At 41.9% G+C, this 26,516-nt stretch overlaps 1 protein-coding gene across 3 annotated transcripts in view; it reads right to left on the reverse strand.

Moving 5' to 3' along the window:
* Window positions 1-24,039, reverse strand: part of EPSTI1 (epithelial stromal interaction 1) — a 69,754-nt gene extending 45,715 nt beyond the window's left edge. For 2 of the 3 annotated variants that reach the window (XM_014574196.4, XM_006124393.5), the window contains exons 1-5: window positions 23,492-24,035; window positions 11,311-11,369; window positions 10,083-10,166; window positions 4,587-4,660; window positions 3,873-3,956 (exon numbers count right to left, since the gene is read on the reverse strand). In XM_014574196.4, coding sequence (XP_014429682.3) covers window positions 3,873-3,956; window positions 4,587-4,660; window positions 10,083-10,166; window positions 11,311-11,369; window positions 23,492-23,682 — 492 coding nt within the window. In that variant the 5' untranslated portion in view covers window positions 23,683-24,035. Of the gene's footprint in view, window positions 1-3,872; window positions 3,957-4,586; window positions 4,661-10,082; window positions 10,167-11,310; window positions 11,370-23,491 lie in introns of all 3 variants that reach the window. The other variant, XM_075918961.2, reaches the window with a different exon arrangement.
* Window positions 24,040-26,516: the final 2,477 nt, after the last annotated feature.

The raw sequence follows: 26,516 nt of genomic DNA on the forward strand, positions 1-26,516 counted from the left end.
CTACAAAAGTGAGTATTTTAAAAGCTGGACATTTTGGTCTGTGGCTCAGCTAAGAAGGTTGTGGGAGAATATACCACAGAATCTGGCCCAGGACTTGGAAGGACTAGTAGGCAGAAGATTACTATGTAACAAAATAAACCATGTAATTATTTTCACTGAAAGGCTACATCTACACTGGCCGCGAGTACTTGCGCGAGAACACTGACGTTCTAATGTATAAAATCAGTGCTTCTTGCGCAAATACTCTGACGCTCCCTCTCAGGGAGAAGCCCTCTTGCCTGTCTACACTGGCTTGTTGCGCAAGAACAGTTGCGCAACATCAATTTCTTGCACAAGAGAGCCCGATGTTTAAAAAGGCCATCGGAGCTTTCTTGCACAAGAGAGTCTACACTGCCACGGATGCTCTTGCGCAAAAGATGTGCTTTTGCGCAAAGGCACATGCCAGTGCAAGTATTTGAGTAAGAGCTTCTAACGCAAAAACTCTTGCGTTAAAGAGTATTTGCGCAAAATCTTGCCAATATAGACATAGCCAAAGAGTGGAAGAGGGGCATATTTTGAAGACATGGCTTTGTATTTCTCAAACATGTCTCTAATCTCTATAGAAGCAAAAATACAGGAGTTAGGATGTATGACAGTTTAACAACATTTGTAATCTGCATGGAAGTGGTTCTAATTAGTCTCTTGAGGTTTTTCTTACAGAGAACACATCTGTCCTCTGGAGGGAAGCAAAGACTAGGAGTGTGTGAAGTTGTGTCAGCATATAGAACATGCTTTGTCCTAAATGGCTTAGTTTCCCCCCATTCCTGGGGCTATTACTGCTTTTCCTAAAGACCGAGTCCAAAGCCTTGGTGGGTTGGGGGAGGGGGAGAGAAAGAGGAGAAGGAAGAGTGTAATGGCCCTTGTTATCCCATAGCAAATGCCACTGATGGCAGAGTCAGGCAGAGGTGGACACATTCATTCTAGAAAAAGGAATGTGAAAAGGCTACAGTCTGCCTTCCAGAGAAGAGCCACAGGAGGACCTACAGGGATCATTATGGTCTCACAAGTAGCCTTTTAGTCCCTAACGTATCCAGAAGAATTGAGGTTGGTGGCACAGAGAAGACAGACAACCTTTACATTCCTGCACAACAGGAATTTGAGGTAGGGGCAAAGGGTGGCCCACAGAATGTTCTCAGATTGTAATTTAATTAAAAAAAGTTCACACACACACACACCCCTACCTCAAATGCAACATGACAGGGATGGTCTAGACAGTGCTTGGTCCTGCTGTGAGGGCAGGGGGACTGGACTTGAGGACTTCAAGGTCCCTTCCAGTTCTAGTGTTCTATGATTCTGCGGTTTAATTCAGACCTGTTGGAAAATCTAAGTGTGTCATGGCCATTTAGGTCTGTTTACACAGTATTGACGGATATCTTGGTCTAAGATTCATATACAGCTGTGTCATCCACGTTGGTCAGATACTTAGTAAGGTGGTACTCTAAGTAGGAACTCTGATACGGCAGAATTCACACTGCCACCGATGCAAGACTGCAGAGAAGAAAGAGCAATAGAAGGAAGGGCCCAAGGCACTTCAAGGTGAGCATAGCCAGGAATACGGTCAGTGACATTGTGGCAGATAGGTCATTTGTGTGCAAATGGGTGCCACAACACATAGGCTCTTTGGATACCTCTACACAGCACAGCAAGTCGAATTAAGCTACACCACTTCAGCTATGTCAATTGCCTAGCTGAAGTCAAAATAGATTAATTCAGCTTTTGGTGCTATCTACACAGCAGGAAGAAGAAGGAAGAACAGTCTTCCTTTGACTTCCCCTTACTCCACCGTGAAAGAAGGATTACAGGAGTTGAAGTAAGAAGCCCTCCATCTTGATATTATTTCAAAATAATGGCTTGCTGTGCATTTTGAAATAATGTCAGTTATTCCAAAATAATGCCGCTGTGTAGACATACCCTTGGAGGCCATGTGGGACCACATCCATTATTTAAGAACTAGACTCCAAGGGTGAAATCCTGGCTGCATGGAAGTGAATGTTATGACTCACATTGATTTCAGTAGGGTCTGGATTTCATCCTGAGATTCCATTACTCCTTCTGGAGTGCTCCCAAAATTGGGGTAAATACCTCCCAACAAAATCATGCCTGTGCTTATCACATGAGGTTCTGCACTTCTGCAAACTTCCAAATTTGTCCATTGTTCTGCTTGAAAGAAAGAAGGGATGTCACTTCTCCCTGGAGTTTCAGTGGAAAGTAAACACTCCTGTTAGAAAAATGGTTTTATCCTGACCTCACTGTATGGAAGCATTTCCATCAAAATATACAGATTTATATTTGTAAGTACAGCATTCCAGAAGTTTGCCTTAGGCATAAAGCAGGGATGGCCAACCCATGCTGGGCAAAGAGCCAAGATATCAATGGATCCAGCACAAAGAGCCATGGCAAAGCTGTAGAGCAAAAAATTCAGGACTACCTCTTTTGCCCCTTTAAAAGGAGCCCCCAGTCACATTTGGTTGGGGGGGGGGGGGCGGGGGAACACATACACAAACCACAAAAAAAAACCACACTCTGCCCCTTTAAGAAAAGGCATTTCAATGCTTTTTGGCTAAATGGCTTCCCTGCCCAGGTCAGCACAGGGAGCCAGGATGAGGGAGCCATTTTGGGGGGCACAGGGCAGCTTTACAAGCCACTGGGGGGGGGGTGCTTCATGAGCCACACCCGGGGAGGGGGTGGGGGAGGAGAAGAGGAAGATGGGCAATGGCATAGAGCATTGTTCTGTACCTTCTTATCTTAGTTCTGCTCTTATTCATCTAAAGGGACAACCCTTTTCAACATCAGTTGAGGCGGATCTAAAGTAGGGATCTTTTCATAAATTCAAAACACATCACCCTACACAGCTAGAAGATAGGTAAATTATTTTTGTACAGATACCAGTGTTAAGCATTCCATTCCATATGTAGAACTCTCTCATCAGCCTTTCAAACTTTGAAGAAATGGTGTATTTATATAGCCACTCCCTGAATCATAACAGAGTTGACTGAGAACAATAAGGATAAAAAGCAAAAACGAAAGTGTGCCAGCCAAAACAAGAAGATAGTACATTGCAGTATCCACCACCTCCAAAATTGGTTTGTTTACAATTGGGCCTCCAGGATCTCTCATTTTGAAGGTAGCATGAGAAATATACTCCCAGGACAGTAGATAATCCATGGTCCCATAGCCATATCATTCTGATCAGTGACTGTCAGCCACGTGACCACTGGGCAGATTGAACAGGTTCCTCTTAGGCCTGTTTTACACTAGAACAGGCAGGTCGGCTTAAGTTATGCCATCCAACTACGCAAAATGCATATCTGGAGAGTTGGTTTCTCTGAAGCTGAGCCACCATAGCATCTACACTGTGGGAGACCAACAGGAAGCACACGCTCCCCATCAGCTTCCCTTACTCCTTGGAGGAGTACAGGAAGCTGGCGGGGGCTGCCCTCAGCTTTCGATTTTGGAGTCTACATTAGCCCTCAGGAGGTCAATCTTCTCCATAGGGTAGACATACCCTTCAAGAGATGAGCCAGAGTATTTCCAGCTCTGCAACTCTTCAAGGAACAGCTTATGTCTAAACATTAGGTATAAAACTCTAGTAATCTAGAAGTTGAAGGTATAGGTGCATGACCTGCTTCCCTACTAGAGCTATAGAAGTGAGTCTGTGAATGCAGCACATCAGTCCATCTAAGAAGATACATAAAACTTCAGATGAAGGACCAGATCCTCAATGTAAATAAGGATAACCAATTTACATGCACCAAGGATCCATCCTATAGATTCCAGGTAAAGCTCTGTTCCAGTGGAATATTCTGGCTATTGCAGACTCAGACAACTTTTACCTTTTCTCTTTGAATCATTTTCATTGTCCGGATTTCAGCTTCTTCAGTCTCTTTCTTGATTCTTGCATATTCTTCCTTCTTCAGCTATATGGCATGGAGGAGCACACACACACACACACACACACACACACACACACACACACACACACAACAAAAAAAACACAGTTTGGCTTTTGTATTGCACCTCTTTCAAGCCTAAATTTTGTTTTGGATGAAGTTAAAGAAAAAAAAGCATGGACACTCCTAACTGTAATTAGATAAATATATTAACTGTACAATAGCTCCTCCAGAATGATTATTCAAAACTATCTGTTCTCTGTAGGCGGCTAAGCAAGGGTCCTCACTCACTGACCTTTACAAGCATATAATCCCTTTGTAATGGGGATAATATTAAAAGCTCTCAAAGATGGGTTGGCGTGTTGATTAAGTACTGCTTACATAGTATGTTGAACATATGAAGGGCAACATCAGTGGCATTATCATTAACCTCATTATTTAGAGGTGTTTTCAATATTGTTTACACAATTGCATGGCAGTCTCCTTTTCTGCATTAGAGAGAAGTGTCTCAACTCCACCTTTTATTTGTCTCTTTCGAAGCCTCGGGACTTCTATTTCTTTTGCCAAACCTTTGAGAGTTCACTTTTTAACCACATAAAACAGTGGACTTTTGAGGAAAAAAAATCCTAAAACCCCACACATATATTCCCCCCTGACCTTTTGCTGGTATTTAGATTGCAGGAGTCTTCTTTGTTGTTTTTGCCTAGCTTCAGCCTCAGAGCTCACCCCACCTAGAAAACAAATTGCAGCCTGCATGTTAGAAAATTTTAAGCCCAAGCATCAGCTATAAGACACACTAATATATTAGGCAAATGAGTGAATATTTTCATAATCAAACTGATAGAAACCTATTTTATCTTTGCCCATCTCTTTTTTTAAATATACTTAATCGTATGCTGGTGAACGATTCTATTTGCAGAATATTCTTCACTGTATTGTTGTTTTTAACTGGACAATGACTGAAGTTACCAGGTTCATCATTTTACTTGAGAGACTATTTCAGTGCCATGCCTTCTAGACTCATTTCCCGATAGTTAGCCTACATTTTTTTGGATCAGTTTATTCAAAATGGTAAGTTGGTGCTAGACTTGGCCAAAAAAGAAACTCAAAAATACTTTCAAATTTGATATTTGAGGTTTAAGTTTAGAAAATTTCTACCAGCTCTAATTGGATGTCACTTAGCCATTCACCATGGCACCTGATATCAATGAAAGACACAGAAAAAAAATAAAAAAAATTGCTCTTTGCTTTTCAAAATGAAGAACGTTTTGTTTCCTCCCTAATCTTGCTAACAATGAACACCACGCTCAACATAAAAGGCTAAAAATGCAGTTGAGGCTTATCAAATGCTCCAATAAAAGAGGGGGTAGTTTCCAGAGTTGTGGGTCCTCCATTGAGAGCAGCCAGCCTCTAGCCATGACACTTTCAAACTGCAGAGCAAACAAGATGGACCCAACAAATCTTTCCATCTGTCTTGCCATGAGGAGTGAAGAAGTGAATTGATTAAGTCCCATTAACCTAACAGAAGAACTGAGAATACTCTGAACAAATCCTGGGTCTTTCTTTGTTGTTTGGACAAGCTAATTCCTTCAGTTGCAGTTCCATAATTATTTCTGTTTTTCTTCTCTGAACTTCTTCCTAGTTGTCAACCTCTGTGTCATTACAGAAATACCCAAGACTACAAAAGACGATTGCATTAGTGCTACATAAAGAATTCATGCAGACACTCAGAGGCTTCATTTTATACAGCTGTGTAGTCCAATTGATGCCTGTGACGACAGTGTAGTATACAAGGCAATATTCTTACTGTTGGAACTATAATTAGTTGGTGCTATAAATAATTTTTCCAGGTGGAGGCTGTTGTTGTTACTTCCCAAACACTTTTCTAGCTTTTTTATTCCCTCCCTGGTATTGCCAACACCTTGCCTTTTAGCATCATCTGCAAATTTAACATCAACTCCAGCTACTTATGTTGATTAAAATCATGTGCAATCTCCAAAGCAGGCATACCACTGGACACCAGCCACTACTCAATACACTGCAATTCGTCATTAACCTTTGTTTGCAGCCTGTCAGCCAGTTTTCAATCCTATTCAAACGGTGCTCCTATCCAAGGCAACTTGAATTAATTTTTCAAGTAAGATTGTGTGGCAGTATATCAAATGTTGTCGTCAAATCAAAATATATAACACTGCTGCCTTCCTTTCAGATACAAAGAAAACAACAAAGAAGGTAGTCAGGCATGATTTGTTCTTTATTCACTTACACTAATTTATTGCTTAGAGTTCTATTATCTAAGGGACAGTATGTTTGGAACTCAAATTTGTTTGTTCTTTATGGTACCTTAAATTACCCTCAAAGGTTGGATATCTGCTGGTCACAGAAGTAGTGCAGATTTGAATTTTTACAGTATTTAAATCAAGGTAGCCAAGACATTAGAGAACTTCAGTTTGAGGACCCTAAAAATGTAGTCTCTGAAATGAGACTCTCTCCAATATGAGGCATTAGACAAATTTGTGATCTAATGAGCCCCTTCAGTTGTGCCATTAAAAATGCTATTGGGAATCTCTCTTATTTGAGCTTCTGCAGGCTCCATTAAGCCCACACCAGCAAACATCGAGCTAAAGTTCTTCACACTAGATATTGAATATAGTGGACAACGTGTATTTGCTTCAGTCTGGAATGTGTGAGCACTCTAAGGTCAATGTAACCTCCTCAAATGCTGAAATTTCTTCTATGCATGCCAGAAGCCCCTTATTTCTTCCTGCATCTGATGTGTATCTTCAGTGAAATAAAGGAAATCAATCTGCCTTTTAATGTGCATTAATTATTATGCATGTCCCACAATTCTGATTCCTCTGATGGAATCCCCCCAGCTCCCTCTTACTTGTTCTACTTACATTATGGAGCAGAGAACACACCCCAACAGCTCTTTCTTCTGCATTAAGCTTCCTCCCCCCCCAGGACATAACTTGTGTTTTCTTGAAATGGCTCATGTGAAAGCAACATTAGCTAGCGTATGTGAGCTAGTAAGGGGGCAGAACTGTCTGGTCCTGCAAGGAGTATAGGTAGAGCATTGCAGGCACCTGATCAATTTGCAAAAAAAAAAAAATGGACTGGATATAAAGTGGCTATCTGTAGTGCTCTACCTATGGGGCTGGAAAGTGCAGGAACTGCAATAAGCTAAAGAAGAAAAGGACAATTCCCGATCATATTCCTGCATGCGGGGAGGGAGACAGAAGCACACCCTGCAACTACAATGGATAGTCTTTGTACCCCCTCCAGAGCTTCAAATAAAAGTTTGTCTGCATCTAGCCATAATTCTCTTCATGGGGTTCCTGCTCCAAACACAGTGCTATGGTTTAGGAGAGTGCTACCTAGGCATGATCTTGCCTAAAAGCCTTCTAAAGCATTGGGCAGGAAAGTTTTTACTGTTAGTTCACATGGGGGGTCAAAAAAAAAAAAAAAAACTGCCAATAACCTCTCCTGGGTTTCAATGTCCCACCTTCCTTCCAGTGTCTCCTAGAATACTATGTAGCATGAACTACGTTTACTAGCCTCAATCCCCACGATGCCCCTAGAAACACAGAAATGCTCCCCAAATGTGCCAAAAAAAAAGAATGGCTAGAGCAGCTCAGTTTATTGTAGCACCAAGAACCAGGGTTAACCCCCAGAAGTTCTAGTGACATTTAAGCAAGGCCAGAGCCAGATTTGGCCTATAGCAACTTTAAGGTTATTTCCACTGTACCCACTCAAGCAAGGCTAAAAAGAGAACTCTAGTTAGCTACAGGGCAGACATGACATAGCTATGAGTAGCTCATACAAAGGGTAGCAAACTGTGACCTCAACTTGCTTATCTATTCCTAAACCTTTTCTGTCCTCAAGACAAATTTTGTAGTTTCCCCTTTTCAGTGATCTTCCAGAGACCATTCAAAACCGAAACTGGTCAGTGAAGGTATACATAAATTGTAAGCACACAATATTGCCCCTAAAGAGGGATTTAGGATCTCCATTTTCAGCAGTGAAGACCTACAGTATTGAAAGGTTACTCTTTGCAGCTACTATTGTGTTGCTAGTTCACTAGAACGTGAAAAAAAAAATATCTACTTGCCTACTAACCCCTGGGAAGCTTTCCATGCAAAAAAAGATGCATCTCAGAAGGATTAAGTCATCTATTTCTGTAGATCTGTCACCATGCACCCTTTGAACCCAGTTCTTGTGCATGGCGATACCTAATGAGCATGGGTGAGAAGGCACATTACAGAAGTTGCCCGCTGGCAGTGTAGACAAGGCTAGAAGGCCATTGAAGGTGAAGGCTTCCACAGTCAGAATCATCCAGAAGGACACGGACTCAAGAGTTCTCTTTAAATAAAGCATACTGTAGTCGGGGCAATGGGAGCTGCTGACACTTTGGTGAACATGGGGTGACAGGAATTTCCAACAGACAAGCCACATTCAGCACCATTTCAGATGAGCTTGTAAATATTCATGATAGTTTTGCAAGGTTCCAGGAGTAGCTCTTTAAAGCCCCAACACCGCAAGTTGAGGGCGAAGAGTAGACCCCTTCTGCCCTCCAAAAGCCCCATTATTCCTAATGGCAGTCTCAGCAGGGGTAAACCTGCAACACACCCAAAGCCAGGACTAGAGCATGGCTGTTCTTTCCCTCCCCCTCCCGCCTTTCCAGCAGCTGGGAGAACCTCTTTTAAATGTTAAATACTCACTAGCTAGTGGATAAGGAAGAAAGCCCCCTCAAGCAGAGAGGAATCCCAGCACCACCTTTTTCCCCCAGAAGACTGAGTGGAGGCTGGGCTTTTCACTTCTCCCCGCTCCTCCATTCCACCACCACCACTCTTCCAACATATTCATTCAGTGTTGGATTAATAAGGTTAGACTTTCAGTTCCTAGACAGTTTGTAAGTTTTCAAACTTCAGTTTTACATACTATTTTTCAGTTGTTTAAAAAAAGAAATACAAACCAACCTATGTAGTTGTGAGTAAGTGAGGTTTCAGCTTCATTAGTACAACAGTCTCTCTGTGCATAAGAGTAGGCAAAAAGGTGACAACTACTTTCATACATAGAGATTGCAGCGACCTGGATCTCAAGTTTCATAGAGATGTAGCGCATCAGGAAATGATCAAGTCCAGCTCCTTTTGCTGAGGCACGACCATGCAAACCTAGAATATCTGACACAAATCTGTCAAACTAGTTGTTAAACTTCCAATGATGGGGGTTCCCATGCAAGCCTGCTCCAGAGCTTAACTACACTTGTTAGGCTGGCTATTAGGGGGCCCTCCTAAGTCTCCCTAGCTGGAGATTAAAACAACCATGATCAAATCTTCTTGTCCTCCTAAAGCTGATCAAGTAGTAAATGTTCTCTTTAAGCATTTAAGAATTAACATCTTGAGAACCTGATAATATATCTGCCTTATTTTTTTAAAAAAAATTCTTTGCTTCTGTTCAAGGAAGGAACAGAACAGATACGATCTACAATTTTAAAAGTTACAAGCCTCGCATCCAGTTTGATTCATTGACTTATTGGCAGTCCACCCTGAAATCTGAAAGGGTTCTCACTTCAGTTTCATTGTAAACACCTCTATTAGGCTGCCACATAACATTCTTCAGGAAGAGGATAAGGAGTTTAATGCCCTCTTCTGAAAGTCAGCCTAGGATACAACCAGCTGAGTAGAGCCTGTAGGTCAGACATGACAGTCAGCCTACCCCTCCCAATTGCAAAGTTCACCTTAAAAACAGACCATTTTAAAATTCCAGCCTATTGCTGTGCTAAGTTATAGGCACACGTATGAAAGTTTGTTACAGTTTTCAGTGGTCTCAGCCAACATGCTCATTTCATTAGAGTTGTTCTCGATTTCCTCAAAACAAAACCTGTACACATCACTTAAATATTTAGAAAAGTAATGCAAGGATTTCTGTGCCAGTCAGAAGAAAATCACACGCATACACACACACACACCCACCACCCCCCCCACCCACCCCTCTTCATAGACAAGTTCATTAAAGTCACCAAGACTAGCTAGTGTCTAACATTTTAGTCTACTGTAAATCTTTAAAAGCCAGAGCAACAAACCACCACCACCTATCTGGGATTTTTTTTTATAATCTATCCATCTGACCACCTTATTTCTAGTTACATACCCAGTTTCTGTGGTCTCAGATTAATTGGTCCTGGCCGGTGCTGTTCCTTCCATCTCTCCAAGCTCTCTAGTTCTTCGTTGGCAACTAAATCAAAGAGAAAACAATTAGCATACAGTAATAAGAGCCCACTAGTGCATTATTAGAATCACATCACATTTAAAGTAATACCCACTAATGGCTAGTCTACTCTAGTCTCCAGAATCTGAGCTCAGTCTAATGACTAGTCCACATGAAAGAGCCAAGTGGTTCCAGCTACCAACCAGAACACTTATCTTTGAACGTCTCAAGGTCAAACCCCACTATTGTTGCCTTAAGCAGGGCTGGCTACTATAGATACATAGCTATTACTATAGTCAAGGTAGTTCCTGACAAGTAGTGCTCTCTGATATCAGCAAGTTATTTATAGAAGTTTTAGCTAGGTAAAAAGCTAGAACTCCCAAGATGTGCCATTCATGGGAGATATGAATATTCTGTGCTGCTTAAAAAAAAAACAGGACTGTGACAGTAAGACATCTTACATTGTGCAGTGTTCTTAGAGAATTTGCTTAAAAATTCTGTCTAAGGGGACATTTTCTTTCTGAAGACACTACCTATGAGCAGTTTAAACATATAAACATGTAATAGAGAAGATGGACTTCATAATGGATCACTAAATAAGATTCAAAATTTGATAAAACAAACTCAAGACACCCAGATGGGGCGGAGGGGAGAGAGCAGCAAGGAGAGATGTCAAGTTACTGTCTTATAGAAGTTAAGGGTTCGTTTGAACAGCTATGGTTCCCCAAACATTCTGATGGGAACACTTTTACAATTTTTTTTTAAATGGTTGATCTATTTTCCCCTATCCATGCAGGAGTCAGATGAAAAACAGGTAGAAAAAGAGTCTGAATAGTTATGGAATTACCTTTACTTGGTAATCACATTCAGTGCTTAATTGATGCCAGGGTGAGCCTTGGCACTTCTGGCTTGCCATGGGAAAAAAGTTATACAAAAAAAAAAAAGTTGGAGCCACACACACTTCTTTTGTTACAAATTAAGCTTGGATCACAATGATCCCTTCTGGCTGTGCATTGTATGTTGTAATAGCTTTAATATTATCACAGCTGCACACATAAAAACAATGTAAAGGCAGAGATAAAATGGTAGGAGCCATAAAGCACCAAGACCAAAGCTGCATTTTTTTTTTTTTAAACAAACTCATCTTGAGCCTGTTCAATAAGGCACTTACTTTTCTGTATTTGGCTCCTTCTGGTTTCATTTGGAGGTATCAAGACATATGCACCAGTACTAGAATGGAAAAAAAAAGTTGTTTATTACTATGACATGAGCCTATGGATTCATCACTATTCTCTATTTCAATATGGAGCTTTTTACTTTCTATAAGAATAGCCACCAGGGTTTGAATCTGGGAGTATGATATCTGCAGTAGGTTTATACACTGGGCTGTTTTCATCATCAGTTGTGCTGTCTGTCATGAGTAAAGGATGAAATCCTCAACATTGGCCTAACTCTGCTTAAAAAAAATTCCACTTTCACTGCTAACATAGATATCCTTAATTTCAAGATGTAGTCCACCATACTTCCATAGATTTGCCACAAAACATTAGAGTACATCCTGTCCATGAACATCAGACAAAGTTGTCAAACAGGGAATGCATGGCAATTAGCAGCTCTGGGTTCCTTTTGCCAGGCTTGAGCCTCTGAGGTAGCTAATGCTCTCAAGCACCTTTGATATCCACTTTTGTATCAGGTCTCAGTTTCTTCATCTATAAAATGGGAACAGCGACGAGGAGTCCTGTGGCACCTTATAGACTAACTGAAGTGTAGGAGCATAAGCTTTCGTGGGCAAAGACCCACTTCGTCAGATGCATGTAGTGGAAAATTCCAGAGGCAGGAATAAATATGCAGGCCAGGATCAGGCTGGAGATGACCAGGTGGATCCAATCAAGGAGGATGAGGCCCACTTCTAGCAGCTGATCTGGAGGTGTGAATTCCAAGAGAGCAGAAGCTGCTTTTGTAATTAGCAAGCCATTCACAGTCTTTGTTTAAAAATGGGAACAGTAAATCACTGTTGTGTCATGCAGCTTAATGATTATGAAGGGCTTTGAATTTTCTGGGCATATTTACTATTTTGCAGTAATTCCTGGAAGTTTCCATCCCACAGTCAGGATCCCAGCTCTGCTAGACTAAAGAGACAGACCTGAAAGGAATGGCCTGAGCACAGAAGAAAAAGTGAAGATGAACACTGAGGGCCAGAAGAACAAGGCTGGCAATGCAAGAATATGAAGGAGAGAGGTAGGAGGCAGTTGGAGAAAGCAACTAAAACAGAGGAGAGAAAAGTCAGAGCTCCAATTGCAAAAAGCAGTTTGCTGCCACACCACTCAGAACCAGGACAGCGACGAAACGTATTTATCTGATTAATTACTGATTCCCATGTGAAGACTTACTCTAAGGAGGAGGAGGAGGAGGATTAATTAAAAGATTAAACTGATGAAAGATGGAGCTACTAGCATTAATACAATCCTCATTGTGATGTCCAGTGAAAATTTTCCACCCAGCCAAGTATCCTTAACATCTAAAGAGCTGCAAACTCAGAAACCACAGTATGTACTACACCATCACAAATTTGACTATAACAGGATATATTATAAGATTATGCAGATGAAAAGTCACACCACCAGGATGTGTAGGGATGGTTTCTCTAGCCTCTGTTTGCCAGAAGGTTGGCAAGGAGAAGAGTAGATGGATCACTTGATGATTACCTGTTGTTCATTCCCACTTGTAGCCAGACAGGAACCACCCCCCCATTGAAACATTCATCTTGCTTGCCTTTCTTAGGTGCCTGGAGCATACAGGGCATAGACAGAGCAATAAGATCAGCATAGTCTTTGATGCCTTGACAAAAGGCCCGGATATGCTGGCTGCTGTGACCTTCGATGCCTTTAAACAGCAATACACCAATCGCTGTCTAAGAGGCTGCCGAGGAGTGTCCTTGACTGAAACCTATATTGATACGATCACACACATTCATCCAGGGGGAGGAATCTCCCACCCAGTAAAGAATGTCCAGTACTCACAATTTAGTTCTCTCTTGCAAGTGTAAATTAAGTTGAAATTCCCTTGTAAGAACTGGCGTCACAAAGACGGACCAACACAATTTGGCATCTTGGATAAGAAAGAGGATACGGGCCCCTATCGGTATAAAGATGGGTCCAGCAGCACACTTACTCTGAGCATCAATCTACCATCTATCTGCTGGTCGGGTTAGGCGGGGATGCCCACCTAGTATTCATCTTCCCTAGAAATTGAGGGACCGGCCCTGGCCTGATATGCTGGAGTCAAGAGGCACAGAAGGGGGTAAAAATTGTACTGGGATGTGTCCTTTGTCTTAAGTGTACACATAATCTTTAAAGAACTCTAAGTCTAAGCTGTCACTTGGTACCATTATTTCTATTTTCTATCTTATTTTCTTTGTAACCATTTTTTAAGATCTATATTTGCTAGCAGTTAAGAAATAGAGCAATAGCAATTGTAACCATATGATTTATAAGCTTCTTTAATAAACCTGTAACTGTTTAAGTTTTAACCTGACTCCTTCAGTTGCTGTAACAGAACCAAGCACAATTTAAAAGAACTCCATCCGGTCATAAGGGACAGATAGAGCTGGGCTTTTGGATCGTGTTGCCTCCAGGGGGCAGATTCATAGGAGCACCCGTCAGCCTTCCCTAGGCTGCCCGCTGCGACGGGACCTTGTGTCCCAGCAGTCGAAGACTCGGGTGTAACACACACACACGTCTCTGACCATCGGCTGACACCACTGGAGCACCTGGCATCAGCCACTCTCAGAAGACAGGATGCTGGGCTAAATGAACCTTTAATCTGACCCATTATGGTGGTTCTTTATGTTCAACTATTGCATATTAGCTAGTGACCAATTTAAGGCAAATTAGCAAAGCATCTCTAACACAAGTTGTTATTCTTGTTCATATAACTGTACGCTCTCCAAACATCCTCTTATTTGGCCTCCTCCCAACTGATCTTGAATGTGATGTGGTCTATTCTTTTATAAGGTTTGTTTTTATGGGATGTTAGTAGATAGATCTCAAACTACAGGTACTGTATTTCCCTCGAGATACTATACATGAGTGTCGACATCTCTAGTCCTAATAGTTTTCTGGATTGTGTCTTCAAACTTTGTGAAAGAAAACTATGTAAAGTTTAATTTTTCAGAACAGCTTCAGGGATTAGAGTGATGAGTCCTATTAAAAAAAATCATGGACACAGATATGAATTAGCTTTTAAATTTACTTTCATATTGTAAGGATCTGAAAGTTTACAGTATTAGGTCTCTTATTTAGTTCCCCAGATTTTTTAAAAAAGTTTAAATTACAAAGTATCTATGGAACAAACTGTCAAATCCAAAACAATCTCCATAAAGATAAAGATAATCATTTCCTTAATGCCAGTAGGAATGGCAGACAAATGTATACATATCAGCAACAGATGCACCAGTGCAAGGCACAAGTAAAATAAGATACCATACCATAATAGAAACATCTGCAGTTAAAAACTGAATAGATTTTTGTATTATTGAAGTAGATTTGGAAATCACATAAAGCTTCAAAATAAATAGGAAAGAGGCAGATGCAGAGTAAGAAAAGGGACAAAACCAGTTTTCCTCACGATCTAACCATTTATTTTAACTATCAGTTCAAAACAGGGGGAGGTAAACATCTTTTTTCATCTCTCTCTATCAAAGTGCCCATGCACGCACCTACTCATAATCCCATAAACTGTTCTCTTTAATGTGGTTTGGTAGAAGCACTGCACTCAATCCATGGACTGTCAGTTAGAAGATAGGGCTTAAATCATACGTTAGTTTGCTTTGCCGTATCCTTAAAACCTTTGTATTAATTGTAATTTTCTTCATTGTGAAAGGAATTTTTACTCTGTACTGTAGTCAGTTTGCAGTACCGTTTGTGAGCCATAGCCTCGATGAGGCCACATGATCCTGCAAAGTCTACAGGATCCTAGTTACAGGTGGGCAATGAAATAGTCCATTCAGTTTCCTGATTAAGCAGAATCTGAGCTACTGCAGTAGCTGTATTTCAAAATGAGTTGTCCTAATTGCCTTGCTGGAAGTTAATGAAACATCCTAATTTTGAAGATTATTGTAAATTATCAATAGTGCATACAACATGACATGCAGAGAGTATGAAAAATGGCATGGAAGAAGAGAAAATATTGTCTACTAATGCTCCAAAACAATGTTTTTTTCTTTAAAAAAGTTCTAATTTGTGCTTAATAAAAAAAACCCATCATTTTTTAAAGCTTTTCTCTGCAATGGTTTAGAGGATGTATGCCCTCCGCCTTCCCCCCGCCCTCTCCCAATCCCTATTGCCGCCAATCCTGACAGACAGGTAATAAGCTCTGAAAAAAATCCATGGATTTTCTGAGATTCTCCACCACCACCACAAAAAACAAAGTTTGTCTGAGTACTATTTTTGAGCAAACACTGACTTTCAATATCTGTCTGAGTACATTGCAAGAAAGAACTGTTACAAGTTTTTGAAGACAAATTTCACATATGCTGTGAGGGAAAGAGTATTTGACTATGTTGGTGGGAGCAAGTAGATCACTTCATATCTTCTCAATTTGAAATAAACAAGAAAAAAAAACCAGCACTGTTCCATTTGAATTACCCCAAGTGTACACACTTTTGTATGAATCTTACTCGTGCTAGTACTCATGCACTAGTTCAGCTGAAGTTCTATTTACAATGGTTGTAGGATCCAGATCTTCACCACATTAATCCTGCTTCTTTGTGCCTAGACTTGGATTACTTCATTATACCTAGACTGTTTTGGTTGCAGGTGTCCTATTTTGCCAGATGAAACCCATTGATAATTTTTCATATTACTTTTAACCTTTGGCTGGGAAATTCTCACATGACCCAGCAAGAGGCAATGCAAGCAGCAGCATGAGCACTTGTGTCACTATCCTTGCAGAACCCAAGCTCGTGAAATAGGATCGGTTAGTTTTGCATCTCTTCAAAATATTTTTTCCAGAGCAAGTGTCTCCAGCTCTACAGTATATGCATCAGTACAAAAATGGCTGTAAGCTAACTATTCCACTCTCCATGGCACTAGATGATCTCATTTGCTATTCAGTTTGCAGTAAGAAATAGAAACATGAGAGGCCAAGGGAAAGCATCACAAAAGATTAAGGAGGATTGAAAAAAATAAGAGACGTGAGCAGGTTCAGTCTAGAGAAAAAAAGGCTCGGAGAGACAACCATCTACAGCTTTGGAAAAACAACAAGAGTTATTTATTCTTATTAGTCAAAGGAAAGAAGCAGGAAAAATGGATTTAAACTGCAGCAGAGAAAGTTTACACAAAAATACTGCATTCAGGAAAACTAAAGCTAATTGACTTAAAGGATCAAATAGCCAAAGCTTTGTAGAAACACCTTCAAGGATACTCTCAGACAAACCTGGCATTCAGCTTTCAGGCACAGTTTAAGAGTATCCCACCATGAAACGCAATGCCTACTAGCTGCTGCATGGAGCATTTTCACAGTGCCAAAACAACTCATGATGCTGTCACCAACCTAGTAAATCAGAGGTCTTCCCAAAGCAGGTACAAGCTAGCTGCAGGGTGGTTGTTCGCTGCTATCGGTTTTCCATTACATGGAGCTCCTTGCAATGGATAACTGAACATTAAAATGCCAGGACCCGATCCTTACAAGCAGATCTGTGTGCACAAACATGCTGCCGGTAACAGGGCTGTGTGTGGGTGCAAAATGTCCAGCAATGTGGATCCATGTACAGGTTTGGTGATGGAGGGCAAAATTGATTTGCCCCAGACAAAACTTGCAATCTTAATTTATTTCAGTGGGGGTGTTCACTATCAGAGTTACTTGCTAAGGCACTGATTTCCCAGCCCCACAAGAAAAGCAGAGGCAATGGTTGTGTCACTTCTCCTAGAGGAACCCCTTTATGGGAACTTCTAGAGAAGGCCTGGCCAAGCTGCAGCTCTCGAACCACAGGTGGCTTTTTTTTTTAAACAGTTAAAGTGCAGCTTGTGCAGCTCTCCATGCCCTTCAACCATTTTCCATGTACTAACTCAAACTTCCTGCCCCGTGGCGGGATGATGGAGCTAGGGCTTTCCCCTCCCTCCCCCCCATAGGGAGGTCTAGGGGCTTCAGCCCCATAGGAAGTGCCTTCAACCCCATTCGTGCTGTTGCCCCAAACCACAGCAAGCATCTGTGGGATTGAAGCCCTTAACTCACTCACACCCCCCGCCAGCCCTTAAGCCCTGGCAAGCACAGCCAGCTCTCAAACTTCAAAAGATTATCGTACGCAGCTTGGAGGGTCAGGAAGTTTGGCCATCCTTGTTCTGGACTAGGACTACTCAACACACAGCCAAAGGGCCACAAGAGCCTGAAGCCCCTTTGCATACAGCCCGCGGCACCTTGAGCTGCTTTCCGGGCCACCTGCCTGCCTCATTGCTGGGGCTCCAGAGGCAGTGCCGAGCGGAGAGCCGAGCCATGAAGCTGAGCCAGGCCGTGTGTGCAGGAGCTGCCGGGATGAAGGGTCCAGCAAGAGGCGGCAGCAGAGCACACCTGCCATGTCTGCCACAGCGGCAGCGCCTTCCCGTGAGCAGAGCCACGTCTGCGTGTGCATGGGAGTGGCCAGCCGGGGGTGGGAGAGAGCAGCAAAAGGTGTGGCAGAGCACGCCTGCCACAGTGGCGGTGCCTCCCCGAGCCAGGCCGGTGCGTACGCAGGTACTGGGGGCGACAAGAGGCACATGTCAAGGCAGTGGAAGAGCTGGGCAGCGAGGCTGGAGTGAGAAAGGTCTGTGCTGGGGCAGTAATCAATATAATGGACTTCTGTTGATACATGGGGTATGTCTAGACTACATGGCTCTGTTGACAGAGCCATGTAGATTAGTTCACTAGACATACCCAAATGAAGCAGTGATTTAAATAACTGCCACTTCATTTAAATTAAAATGGCTGCCGCACTGAGCCAATCAGCTGTTTGTTGGCTCAGTGCGCTAGTCTGGATGCTCCCCAGTTGACAAAGACATTTGTTGACTGCCCCGTTATGCCTCATGGGATGAGGTTTACTGGGCGGTCGACAAATGCCTTTGACGTCAACTGCAGGGCGTTCAGACTAGCGCGCTGAGCCGACAAACAGATGATTGGCTCAGCGCGGCAGCCATTTTAATTTAAATGAAGTGGCAGTTATTTAAATCACTGCTTCATTTGCGTACGTCTAGTGATAGAGCCATGTAGTCTAGACCTACCCATGTTTTAGTAGTTGAATTGCTGAACTGTCATTGCTCATTAGAAGTGCTGTCATATGGATAACTATTACATTTTATTAATGTCAGCAGAACTGACTTAAATGGGGTCTGTGTGTTGTGTAGTCTTGCCTTAATCCTTGTATTCATGCCCGTCAGTTTCAAAGAAGCTATTTACATATATCTGCAACCACGCTTAAGTTGCAGCCCACAGCATGTACTGTGGGTAGCATTGTGGCCCCTGGAGCTTCTAAAGTTGAGTAGCCGTTTTAGATGGGTTTCCAAAACACAGCAACTACCAACAGTCTCCAGTGTCATACAGACTTGTGGGCAGGACTCCAGATCATAAAAGGGCTGAGACAGCTGGGAGTATTTTGACTGCTCACTCTAGTAGGACAGGGTTAATTAGCACCTGCAGTAATCTTGTAGGATTTGGGGGAGGAAGTGCCCTTGGACCAAGTCAGTGAAGAGTTTTGCCTGAGTGAGCCCTAAGAGTGAACTACAGGATTCAGCCCTGAGCAAAGAAGTCCATTACATGGAAAAAGAGGTCAAGAGAGAAAACAGAGGAGAAAGATGCAGAACAAGAGTAGAGGTCTTCACATTGACACTGAATATACTTTTCTGCTGTACACAACTCACTGACCTTGCTTTTGGTTGATTCTTTGCAGCTTGCCTGCAGAATGACTGAGATTTCATTCCAGCCTGCAAATAGGGCCTGGAAACTCCCTGAGAATCTAAGTTGATAGCTTATTTTAAAACATTTTCAATACACCAATGTCACTAAAAAGTTAGAGGCAAACTACCAGATTTAGAGATTATGGCTCAAGACATAATCCTAGGAGCCAGAATTGAATTGTGGGGGCTTGGTTCAGGACCATCAGTTGGAACTGAAAGTTTTATTTTATATTTGTATTTTAGGTTTAGAAATATAGTGTATTATTAAATTAAGCCCTTTTAATTAAATGTCTATTTCCTTGTCCAAAAGTTTAGTGCATTTAGTAAGTAGTCTTAAGTACAAAGAGTTTTGGTATTGTATCTGTGTTACTAGACTAAAGGGATGTTGAAGGCGGGGGCCTTAATTGTTTGATTTACAAGGTCTTTGCTTTGCCAATGTAGACGTTGATGTTGAGCCACATAACCTTGAGAACCCTTGTAACATTGCTTACGTGTGTGAAAAAGGGTACGAACGTATTGAGATAAGGTGCAAAAGTTATTGCTCAAAACCAGATGGCCGAAGGAGGAGGTTGAGTGTGGATGAAAACCAGACTACCAGGCGTCAAAGATGCGAACCCATAATATGGAGCAATTAGACTATTGGCAGATTGGAATGTTATCTTGTTGATGTCAATCGTTCCCAAACATGTCTTGAAGGCTCATCCTGTAATCAATCATCTTTTGGGGGTGTCAGCTTTGCTTCAAGGCTTGCCAGTCACAAGCTGACAGAGCAGAATCCATTGATTTCAACAGAGAAAAGGATTATAAAAGCAGAGTGCTTTGCTATGGAACTTTGGGTTCATCTTACCACCAACTCCAGAGGAGCATTGGATCGATCAACCGACAAAGGCCCTGCTCTCCCTCTGTGCTCAATCTAGCTGGCCACTAGACTGATACAGAATCTGGACTGGTAACTATGACATCGTCTGGCGTGCATGCATGCGTGCATAGAGAGATTGAAAAGCATATGCAACGGTTGTATTCTCAATACATATGGCATACTGCCTTTTCCCCTATGAAAGATCTCATGTGCTTCATTTAAGCATAATATCTCTGGATAAGTTACATCCTGGGTTGTTCACTAGACTATCACAGTTTAAGATTAGGGAAGCATTACCTCAAAATGCAGTGGTACTTGCTTGGATTTTACCCAAATAGTGAAATGTTTGACTTCTATGTTGGGGGGCCATTTAGGGTTGACAGTTCCCAGTTTAACAGAAAGTCCAGTCAAAAGGGGATCTGGCAACTTTATGGCACCCAAAGTAACAGTCTGGTTACTGAAGGATAGAGGGAGGCGCTCAGTCATTAACCTGAACCAATCCCTGTTGAGCCAGGCCTGCTGACTCCAGGCCTGCTGATGGCAACTTCTCCCAGGGTCCGGCAATTCAAAGAGGCCCAGAGCTGCTGGCTGTTGCTACTGTGGCAGCGCTGGAGCCAGAGGCCCTTAAAATAACTGCCAGAGCACTGCACCATGCACTCAGGGGGGAGGGAGGGTGCACATCATGCTCTGGGCAGTGCAGAGGGGTGGCTGCCCTGGCTCCACCCCTTCTGCCTGAGGCCCCGCCCCTTCCAGGAGCACAGAGCTGAACCATGCACCTTGCCCAGAAGTTTTGGAGGCTGTCAGATCACCTGACCACCTCCTACCTGCAGGCAGGCTCCTTGAGACAATCCAACATGTGATCGTGGAGGGAGGGGGGAGAAACAACGGGGGCAGAGCCTTGGGCGGGGGGCAGAAGAGGCAGGGCCTAAAGGGTCCAGTTACCAGCAATTAGAAAGGTAACAACCCTACAGTGCTAGTCTGAAAGATGCAGTGATGGGAACTTTAGTTATGAATTGAATACAGAATTCAGAGGATTCTGGAACTCATTGAAGAGCTTCTGGCAGTTACAGAGGACAGTGGTCTAACTTCTGAAGGAATGTTTTGAAGAGCTGCTTGCCTCCAGTTTAATAGACTCATTTTCAGGGCCTTTAAAATCTCAGATTAGACAAATGGGAAATAAAACTGCTCTCTGTGCAAGTAGCTTTCTCTTGGTAACAGACTGAAGAGTGTATGGATTTTTTGAGCATAAAGACTGAAAAGGTATATTTTTTAAAACTGTAAGTGCCAAGTATAAGAATTCTGTAAACAAGTGTGCCACTGTTTTCTTTCACTTTTCATCCTACGTGGCAATGGATGTTTGCTCCCATTTGCACACTATCATAGCATTGGCTTTTATGATAGATTTGTTTTCTGAAGATGGATTTTATTGGAACCTATTTTACACACTGATTTTTTTTTAAAAAAGGCAGGTTGTTGAACAAACAAAGCCCATCATAACTTTTTTTCTTTCTTCGTCACTTGGTTACTCTACTGCCCTTTCCTTTTCCATCTTTTGCTGAGTTAAGCTTATCCCGGAAAAAAGTGTTCACTTTTTTAAAAAAAAAATTGTATTCCTTGGGTATGTATGGTCATGCCAATTTTCTTCTACAATTTGATCTGAGGAAGTGGGTCTGGTCCACGAAAGCTCATCACCTAATAAACCATCTTGTTAGTCTTAAAGTGCTGCATAGTCCTGTCTTTTGTTTCAGGTTTGTTCTGAATGGATACAATTTGGAAGACAACTTTTACAAACAAGAATAACCTCACAGCACATTACAGACTTGAAGTCAAGCAGCACAGATTGACTGTAGCAAGCAGTAGGCGTTGTCAAGCTCTTACCACTTCGATAGTCATTGGTTCCCTATTTCAACTTTCAAAGACATTCTATAGCATTTTGCCCAGGTATTTGAGAGTTTCATTTCCAAATTGAATGTGGACACTATTGCTGGCTAAGTTCCTGGCAGGTGATTTCCCTTTGGCAAGGCTTTGGGGTGGAATAGAAGTAGCTTGAAAGAATTTGAGACTTTATTTTGGTCTAATTATTCTTTAGAGTTCTTAGTAGCACAGAACCAAAAAATAAAAAAAACAAAAAAACCACACACATGAATAGGACTTCCCAAGCTTCCCGGGGTAAAGCCTCTTCCTAGCACGTAAAGAACAATAGGCGGACAAAATGCCCCTGCAGTCTAGCTGATCCCAACGGCCAGAAAAAATTCCTTGAGCACATAGTCATGTGGGTATTAATCGGAGCAGCTGTGGGGTTTTTCTAACCTTTTCTAGAAGCTGAAATGATCACTGGCAAGCCCCAGGATGGAGAAAGCATAAAGAAGTGGCATACACTGACTTTTTGTCTGTTTCTAATTTTGGAAGAGGCAGGAAGTGTTTAGATTTGAGCTGTATGATTATCTTCCCAAACATAATAACTTCACACAAGTTATCCAGATCTAAGTAGCCCATATACACACCAAGAGTAGAACATTCTACAACTCAGTATTTGAGACCGTCAACATTAGAGTTAAAAAAGTGAAACTTCCGGGTGGTGTTTCTGATAATTTGCCACACCCATTGTCCTATGTTAATGCCAGCTTGTTTTTCCCTCTTGAGTTTCAATAAGAGAAAGGAAACTGAAACAGCTTCTAGAGGGCAGAATTAATTTAGATAAGCTGCACTTTGAAAAATATTAAAACAGCAGGATCAATAGAATAGTTAAGAGTAGTAGTTCTTAGTGTTAAGAGTAGAAAACTTGGAAACAAAAAAAATAATTAAATGTGGGTAAAAAAATCTAAATGATCAATAGTGTTATGTAGGCACAAATGCACAGACAGCATGCAGCCCACATAATATCAGATTACAATTACTGGACATTCAAATTAGAAATTGTTGGATCTTAGGTTTAAACTACAGCTCAGGGCTAAAGCTTTGGCTTTAAATTTGTCAGTGTTAAGTATTTACAAACTGTTCTTCAATTCCTGCCATCATGGGTTGCATCCAAACTGGCTAGGGAAATCAGCTCTAGCTCAGAGCCAAATATTGAATTTTTGGATCTGACATCTTGTAGCCATTGCCTGTGATTAAATTTAGGTGCAAAAAGTTCATCAGAATTGGCTTTGAAATTCCAGTTCCAGCCCTTCTCTAGTTAAGAATCCACACATGTATGAATGCCATCTGCTTAGAAACAGACCACAATCATATAGACACCAAGTTCTGTAAGCAAGCCCTCTGCATGTGGGGCACACACAACACTTATTATTTTTTCATGTAAAGAGTGTAAGTACACACATTTGCACAGATATTTTCTCTGAACTGTATGTCCGGAGTCTTCATGAGAGCTTGGCTCTCATTTAGTTATCAGATTCTCAGAACAGGTGTATGCCAAGCATTTTGAAAGTCTGACCCAAAACTATTTCAAAAGTTTTCCCTCTATGCCCACATCTTTATATAAACACACACAGTCTGGTGAAATCCTGGCACTTAATGCTCACAATATTACTGAGTAACTAAACAATCTTGGCTAAAATAATGCTACTTACTGTTGCTCTTGCTGGTGCACGGCTGGTTTTTGGCACCCCACCTCTTCTTCAGAAGTCAAGTCCCCTGTGTTTCCAGCTCCCTCTGCCTGCCCACAATTCTCCCAGTCCTGGTAACCCCTAGAATAGGAGGAAGTAGAGGCACGAGCCACCCTGTGCCTGCTGCCTTTTTCCCATCCTGGTGCCCCATACATAGTCTCAAAGTGTGTCTTATCTTCCCAAGAAAGGCTGTTAAGGCCAGCCCAGCCAGGGATCTTTGACAGCAAAAAAAGCTGAAGCTGCCGATTCAGAGTTGCACTTAGTTTCAATTTCTTATAAGACCCGCCTCCAACCAGCTCCTCCCTGCTCTCACCCACGCAGAAGCACTTCACAATCTTCCTTCACCCCAATCCCCTCTACTCCAGCTGCAGCTCATGCTGATCACTTGATTGACAACGGCTCAAAAGAACTGGAGTTCATGAACAGATAAAAAGCTTTTCTGCCCTTCATTCTAATAGCCCAGCCTGGTGATCGTTTGTGCAGCCTCCTGGTGCAACCATGTTGAAGTAACTCAAATCCAGTATCTGGATCCTAATAGGTCTCCAGCAGATGTTTGGCTCCAACCCCCTTAGTTCTACTTCCTGGAGAGGGAAGAAATGGCACTCATCTTAAACAAAACAAATAAACAATAACATCTGGATATCCTGATGCATCTAACACAGCAGCACTGCAAATATGCAGATCTGGCATCCGAAATATTTTAGAGCAAGAACATTTTGGGAACCTTATTCACAAATTTTGCTACTTAAGTAGAGAACAAGTTTAGCTGTGCCTACCCTTGCAAAAAATATCTGGATTCCAAGTGCAACAGAGCTGGAAAAAGCTACACAGAACATAACCAAACTCTGCCAGATTCCTGGAAATTGGGAGCTGCCTCCCAAATGCCATTGGATAAATAAAGAACAAGATAGCTGTTCAGTTTGCACTGAAAAGATCTGGATGCTAATTCATTCAATAAAACACTGTCAGAAACATCCAGTGCCAACATGTGGATTCGCCTATATTCAGTCCAACAACCCACATTTTATTGCCTAAACAGATAATATATTTAACTGCTAATGCATCTTGAAAACCCAGATCGCAGTATAATAGTGCCACAAAAAGTCAGATTCAGCATCTGGATCCTGCTGGATCTTACAAGTTTTAGGCCACAAACAGAAATTGTATAACCAAAACAGAGATACAGCATTGCTTATGCTATATGGAAAAAAAAATTAAAATCTGAACACCAGCATATCCTGGTACAAAAAATGAATAACAAAGCAGCTATGAGTCTAATGTAGCACCTTTAATCTACTAGATTCAGCAATTATTTTGCTACAGTCATTTCTACCATCTATACTTACATGCATATTCAGCTTTCTCCTAGGCATCCAAACTAATTCAGATCCTTAACCCATGGGACACATAGCCATGTAATAACATGTTGGGGGGTGGGGTTTGTTGGTTGTTTTGCAGTAAGGGACCCTACAAAGACTAGGAGGGAGGCGGATATTCATTCTTGGTTCTTTCTTTCTGCTACCCTATGTGTCCTGTCTAACAGGAGTCTGTGTCAGTGTAGGTTCTTATGGACAAAACCAAACAATAGGTAATTAATGGCCTTTTAGAATTCCAACAGCAACAAGGTCCTTTGAGCCTGCTTCAGCATCAGGACCTTTCTTATCCTTCCTCGGCAGCAATAGCAGCCAGTTAAAGTGACTCAATTATATCCCAGCATTGTCTTTTGAATTTCTAGCATCAGCTTCCTTCGGGTCTGATGGCTCCTAGCTGCCTCCAACTGCCACATATTTCTAGAAATGATAATTCTTTTTCCTGGGGCTTGTGACACTTTCACCTGATTGACACATTAGTGTCAATATGGTTCCTGTTAGCTATGGGTGGACAACCTTCAGCACATGGCCCATCAGAGTAATCCACTGGCACGCCACAAAAGACATTTTCTTTACATTGACCGTCCACAGACACAGTCTCCCCTGAGCTCCCAGTAGCCATGATTCGCCCTTCCTGGCCAACGGGAGATTCAGAGAGCAACACAGGCTGCAGAGTTAGAAAAACATAAACAAAATGACTCAAAACCTGCTAGTAGATTACCTTAATTGGCCACATGCCAAAGGTTGCTGACTGCACATGTAAGCACTAAAGAGACTGCATCGTGGGGTATCTCACAGATAATACATGACTGCAGGGATCTCAGAAGCATGCTGACGGTAAAGAATATCCAGACAATCTTCTTTGAGAACCTTCTTGTCCCATGAGGTAATGATGGCAGTAAGGAAGGTTCTGGAAGTAAGCTACTGAGAGTGAACTTGGGTCTTCGCCCACAAAAGCTTATGCTCCAATAAATCTGTTAGTCTATAAGGTGCCACAGGACTCCTCGTCACTTTTGCAGATTCAGACTAATATCGCTACCCCTCTGATACTTAAAAGTGAACTGCCACTCTGTGCCATTAGGTAAATGGAATAGGGTGTAGGGTTTGGGTTTTGTGGAACCTTGGTCCACTTTCTACGGGAAGAGCAGGTTTTATACTTTGAATGGCGTTGGCCTCATTAGAAGTGGAACCAGTCCTCTAAGGGACAGGCTGGGGGTAATCAGGAATGCATTAAACTTAAGAGCAAAAGGGAAAGATAAACGGAGGAAAAGCACTTCACACAAAATTGAGATTTTTTAGAACAAAATGAAACAAAGAATGAAAGGACAAGCAGGGTTTTTGCCCACAAAAGTTTATGCTCAAATAAATGTTAGTCTTTAAGGTACCACAGGACTCCTCATTGTTTTTGCTGCATCTTGTCACACAAGGTAAGGTTGCAAGGGAAGAACAAAAGAAATAGAGGAAGCAAATGAACAAAAATAAAGAGGACAGATTATACATAAAAAGGAAGCTACTTCTAGACTGAAGGCTTCTTTCGGAAGAATCTTTTTTCGGAAGAGATCTTCCGAAAAATCTTCTTCTGAAAGAGTGTCCACACACAAAAGCTCATCGAAAAAGTG

This window comes from Pelodiscus sinensis, chromosome 1 (assembly GCF_052426305.1).
Source record: "Pelodiscus sinensis isolate ZL-2025 chromosome 1, ASM5242630v1, whole genome shotgun sequence".
Lineage (NCBI taxonomy): Eukaryota > Metazoa > Chordata > Testudines > Trionychidae > Pelodiscus > Pelodiscus sinensis.